Raw genomic sequence first — 6,000 nt, 5'->3', positions numbered from 1 at the left:
CAAGCAAAATTATCAGCTAATTATATTTAGAATCAAAAGCCCAACAACTATTTGCAGATAAATTGTATGAATTGAAGTGAATAGATCTGAATATTAAGATTCATAGATTTAGCAGATGATTTGTTAATTGGAATAAAAAGGTCATTTACTAGCCATTTTAACAATAGATCAATTGGAATTCTATTTATTATTTAACTGGTAATGCTTAAGAATTGAAATAATTAATAATTGCATTATTGTCATGATATACTTTTCTGCTAAATGACAAAAATATGTGAAAGTTATGATCATGTTCTTTTTATATTGAATCTAAAATCAATGTAAAATATATAGTGAGTGTTACTTCCAATATATTTCAAACTCTAGGAATTATGATCTGAAAGGCGTATAGTATGTAGGAGTTAATGTTCGACTCCAGGAACCTCTGAGGAAATATATTCAGCTTTTACTGTGTAAAGGTAGAAAATTAATATGTAAATAAGATCATCTGCAAATGAAAGAATAATTCCAAATCTTTTCCAACAAAGTATAGAAATATTGGATTCTAATTTTACTAATTCCTGATGCAGACAAAGGTTTTGGTAAGGGGATGTTGCATAGCCAACTGAAGACTCAGATTGCTTCTTGGCCTGCAACTATTACTGAAATGTCCATGGTTTCACTTTTTCTTTTATGATGAAAGAAAACGTTAAAATCTACTTGTTTTGCTACCTTGATACAATATTTAAGAACTGAAAAATTATCAAGTAAATCGCATACTAGAAACATTTTCCCTTAATAAAAAATATATAGTTGTAGACTTTGTACACTTTGAAATTTGTGTTAATGTTTAAAATGTTGCTTGAAAAAACATGAAATTACAATTGTTTAAAGTTTATTATGACAAAATTAGCTCTTAATATCTTGCTAAGTATTTGAGAGAAAATGTGTATCTTGGTCCTTCTAAGGCTAAGGACAGATTTAAAACAAAACTTTCTTTCTTTCCCCCCCAAAACTTAGCAGGACAAAAGGAAACAATTCTTTCTGAACCAGGTTAGGCAAATGTAATAAAATAAAAACAAAATGCACAGAAACACATTCAAATGCATTTGTTTTGTCGTTATAAATTTGAAAAAGTGATTGTTGACAAGACCAGGAAATAAGCTGAAGTTAAAAATAAAGTCCTCCTTTGGTCAGCATGTTGGATAAATTCAAAGACTCTCATAAAATAAACATATTTTAAAAAGTGCTTTGAATTTCACTGAGTAATTTCTGGCCAACAGAAATTACAGTTGTATCTTCAAAGTTTATTATATGTCAGATCAGTGATCATTATGCAGAAGGAATAAGTTAAATACTCAGTACTTTAACCTGTTCAGTTACCAAAATGCAAATATAAACATGATAATTTCTCTTTACATTTGCTATTTGATAACTTTCTGACATTCTTCTGCAATTATAAAATATTTAGGTTTGATATTATGGAAGGTTATGTAAATTATTCCTCAAGAAAACAACAGTATAAACCACTAAATGCTTTGGCAAAAGGTTCTTGACAGTATTTATTAAAATAATACAAATTTTGTGTCCTGAATCACATGATCTGAAGCATGTGTATAGAATTAAGATGTCCCAACATCTTGGCACTTTTCTTAGACAATGTTTAAGTGTAACGTTTGAATTCCTATAGTTTAAGAACAAAACACTTTATGTCAGGTAATTGTTATTGCATGAATATCCTTGTTTTTCTGCAGCATTATTAAGAAAAGCTGTCCATACTTCACCATGTTGTTACATGTGTCTGTCTGCTGATTATAAAATGTGTTAAACAGTATTTAAAAAACAAAAAAATGCAGAGCCGCGCTTTGATTTATTCAGTGAACAAAACATATGCTCGCTGTTCTGTTCTATGTAATTCATATGATCAATAAAATTATCTTTAAAAAGAGCAACTTTGGCAGTTAGAAGGATTATACTGCTGAACAGGGAAAATGATTTACTTCTGCTTTATGCAGTCAACTTCAATGCTGTTGAACCAAAAGGTGTTTTTTGTGATGTATTGTTAATGTATTTGTTTATTATTTTTAATCTTTAGGATAGAAGCTGTATATTGTGGTTGCTATCCACTATGTCCTAACGCTTTGGTGTATCCAGAAATATTTCCAGGTAGCTGCTTTAATGCACATTCTTTTTGTTGAAATTTAATACATGATTCATGTAAAGTTTGAAAATAAACTTAAGCAAAAGCAATTGTTTATTTGGCAAGCCAACATGTTAGTGTTAAGGAAAATTTTATGTGTTTTAATACATTAGACTAAGTTTATATTTACCATCTGTTCTTTCAAGATAACACAAAAGCAAGTTTTGAAATAGCATTCTTCATTGTTAGCATACACAACCCATAATGATACATTTTTATAAAAAGGTCAGTGCTGCTGCAATGGCTTGCAGATTTTTTTAATGATATACAGAGAGAAAAATAGAGGCCTGAAAATCACACCAAATTATTTAAACAATTTAATACTTAATAATATGCAACTGTGGTACAGGATACACACTAATATAGTACCAGTTCTTTGAAAAAATCTCATCACTAAATGTATCACATATGCATTGTGTTACATTAGAATAATGTATTTTAATCACCCAAAGGAGATGTCTAAACAGCACAACTACACAGTCTTATTTAGCATTAAACATCCTTGTGAGCTGAGGTAACCTTATAAAATCATGCTTAAATAATGTAAAACACGAGGCGGCACAGAGCAATATGCATTTTTAATTAGTAAAGTGACTAATATCGAGTGTGTGCTTTGAGGTTTTTGTTTCATTAAAAATGTATCTGTTTTTCCTGCAGCTGAATATCTGTATTCTACACCTGAACAGCTTTTTAAAAGGCTTCAGAATTTCTGCAAGAGACCAGATATTGTAAGGAAACATCTCTATAAGGTAGGCGTTCTGAATAGTTTTACAAGATATAACGCCATATTGAAGTACAAAGAAAAAAACTTAAAAAAACAACAACATTTAATTAACATACTAATGTTTAAAGGAAACATGCTAGGGAGGGATATTAGTTGTTACACTAACAAGGATTAATTAAACTAGATGCCAGTTGTATTAACCTAGGCCTTATGAAATACATACACTTAATGCATGCTACATGCTTTTTAAAAAATTTATTGTTTTCTAAAATGACTGTCCTTTACATTTGGACCCAAGAGGCTTATAAAAATGAACCTGGATTAATGTAACTCATTAGTTTAAAAGGAAAGTAAAAGAAAGATCCTACAATTATATTAATGAGGATAAACCTACCTTACTATCATAATTTAATCTGCAGTCTTCAAGAAGTCAAGGTGAATGACATCAGGTAAGTTCCTTTTGCCCCTCTTGGAATTATTTTGGCAATTATTGTGAATATTTAACTCTTTGTACTAAAAGTTTAAACGAAGTAAAAGTTAACTCTTAATGTGCTTATAATTTCTTATATGAAGAATTGAGAAGAAAGTTTACTGAAAGCATCATTTACTAATATTTATCCTACCATTATTCTTTACAATTATTTCTTTAAAGAAATAAAAGTTTAAATTGTTGGAATGACCAATAAAATTCTGATCCATTAGTCTATGCTAAACTTGCTTTCAGATTTTTAAGATGCATTTGTACGCCACGGTAGTAATTAAACTTTTCTTTAGTTACGTGTTTAGTTACGTGTAGATCATGTACTGATTTTTACATTACTTCACTAATAACCTATTATCACATGGTGATGTTTTCATAACATAGCTATTATTTTTACATGTGCTAATGTGAAAATTTACAACATTGAGTGCTAAATTAGGGTTCTTACAAGCTTCAGGTGCCCCGGGGACCGGCGCAAGGCACATTGCCTGAGCATGATACAGGCATAACACATAGCATTTTAAAAAGCATCTAGGTCAGTTAGGAGCCTGAGACCTATTGAAAGTCAATGGGACTTAGGCTCTTAAGTCACATAAGCACTTTTAAAAGTTTCCCCAACATCTTTAGAGGTCTGGAGGAGCATGGATAGAGGTGCCCCTTGTGATACCTGTTCAACAAGGTTAGAAAGTGCTCTCTTTTTCTCTGTAGCCACCCCAGCATGGAGGTAGTGGACCTGCCAAGTAAACCTCTCCTAACCTGGGCCACTAATACTACCAGCAGCACTCATCCCCCTATCCCCATGCTCCTTTCACTGTGAACCAGAAAATGCCTGGCCTCTCAATGCAGTCATCACCTGCCCCCTCCCTCCTTTAGCACACCCGTGCAGGAGGAGGTATAATTTAGTCCTGAATGTACGTTTGACTTATTTTGTGACCTAAAAATAGACATTTACATAATGATACATCAAAAGAAGATGTTGTTTCTGCAGGAAACAGTTAAACTTCAAGTAAAAAAGGAGAGAACCAAAAATGCAATTTAACACCCAATTTCAAGCTCATTATCTTTCATTGTCTATTAACTTGGCAATGGTTCAGAAGGTAGCTCATAATAGTTTAAAATGCTGACTGAACACTTCCAGTATTCAGCATTACTTCTTGAGTCAGTACTATACATGGAGACTTCAAAGAGAAAACAGTCCTTAAACGTTTACCTTGACATTTCCCAATTTTTTGCGTTCAGTTAGCAGTTTTCTTTCACATGGATCTACCTTATGCGTATGGATTCCTAGCTCCTGCATGAAGGGAATGCTAGGATGCTGAAAACGGAAATAGTGCCAGAACCAACTTTGATACTAAAAGGGTATGATATCAAAGTATTGCACAGAGTGGGATGTGTACACAGCCCCATAAGCAAAACGCTTCATTTGCGTCCAGTGCCTCCTTTTGAAAAAACACTCCAGTCTCTAAGGTGCCACAAGTACTCCTTTTCTTTTTACGAATACAGACTAACACGGCTGTTACTCTGAAACTCCTTGGTGAATGAGTTATAAGTAAAGTGCCACCACAGAAATGGAGCAGTTTATCACATCACTTCAAGTTGCAGATTATTAACCCTGCAACTGAGTGTTTGCATGTTTTAAGCATTTGTAGTAGTTTTTGAAACAAGTAGCACTGGAAGGACTGGGAAAAAATCATTTTAGAATTACTAAACTAGAGCTTGATCCAAAGCCTGTGACAGTCAGTAAAAAAGATTCCCTTTGACTTTAATGGGCTTTGGATCAGGCTCTGAGAATGTGAATAAAGTTCTTCCCTTTTGCACATTGACCCAAATATACAAGAATTGTTTATTTTGCAAATAAACTACCATTAAAAGGTTCTGAAAGAATGTCCACTTAGAAATGTGTTGTAAATTAAATACTTCTTAAGACACTTTAAACTAGCAGTAAACAATACCTCAGCAGTGAACTCATCTGGGGCATACACATGCTTATTCACAGATATTAGTTGCTTTACATTTAGGAGTCCATATACAGAATGTACAGTAGGGATACAGGAAAAGTGGGAAAAGAGATCTGATATGGCAACTTGCTCCTTTTTTCTTCTTTCATAACCTTTTCTGGCATGCTCCATTACTAGAAGTTCAAACTACAGCTGTCTGTTCCTACAAAGAGACATAAAAACTCTATAAAAGCAAAAAGAATATTTTTCCTTTACATTTTAGACATTCTGTCTCATAAGTCTTGAAATAGAAATAAGCCTTTGCTTACATTTTCTGCTCATTTTTGTTGCCATTGTATTATTAAGAGTATTGAAAGTAGTCAAATACATTGCTGCATTATTCTGTCGATTTTATGCAGTGCTTGTGCCAACTTATAAAGTTAGAGGCAAAGGAAGATAGATGATACTTGTTACAAAAAAGGCAATCAACTTAAAAAATTTAGGACACCAAAGGCTGTGTTGTGAATAAGTCTTGGGTGCACTGTGAAGTATAAAGTGAAGCCAAGTACCTCTGAACGCCCAAGCAAAGCTGATATCTACCAGAACACAAGGCCTGGAGTGTCACTATTTGTGTTAATGGAAGTTCAAACAAGTAGTCTCCCTCCCCTCTCCCCCCCCC

At 33.0% G+C, this 6,000-nt stretch overlaps 1 protein-coding gene across 17 annotated transcripts in view; it reads left to right on the top strand.

Annotated features, from left to right (window-relative positions):
- Positions 1–6,000, top strand: part of GTDC1 (glycosyltransferase like domain containing 1) — a 298,462-nt gene that overhangs the window by 266,968 nt on the left and 25,494 nt on the right. For 14 of the 17 annotated variants that reach the window (XR_005227437.2, XM_043525659.1, XM_043525655.1 and 11 more), the window contains 2 exons: positions 2,075–2,145; positions 2,837–2,928. Coding sequence is in view for 16 of the 17 variants with exons in the window: in XM_043525659.1 (XP_043381594.1) it covers positions 2,075–2,145; positions 2,837–2,928 (163 nt within the window). In the remaining variant the exon portion in view is untranslated. Of the gene's footprint in view, positions 1–2,074; positions 2,146–2,836; positions 2,929–3,322; positions 3,353–6,000 lie in introns of all 17 variants that reach the window. The other 3 variants (XM_037913107.2, XM_043525656.1, XM_037913106.2) reach the window with 1 other exon arrangement.

This window comes from Chelonia mydas, chromosome 11 (assembly GCF_015237465.2).
Source record: "Chelonia mydas isolate rCheMyd1 chromosome 11, rCheMyd1.pri.v2, whole genome shotgun sequence".
NCBI classification, from domain to species: domain Eukaryota; kingdom Metazoa; phylum Chordata; order Testudines; family Cheloniidae; genus Chelonia; species Chelonia mydas.
The sequence above is the reverse complement of the archived record's forward strand: the minus strand, read 5'-3'. Positions and strand labels throughout refer to the sequence as shown.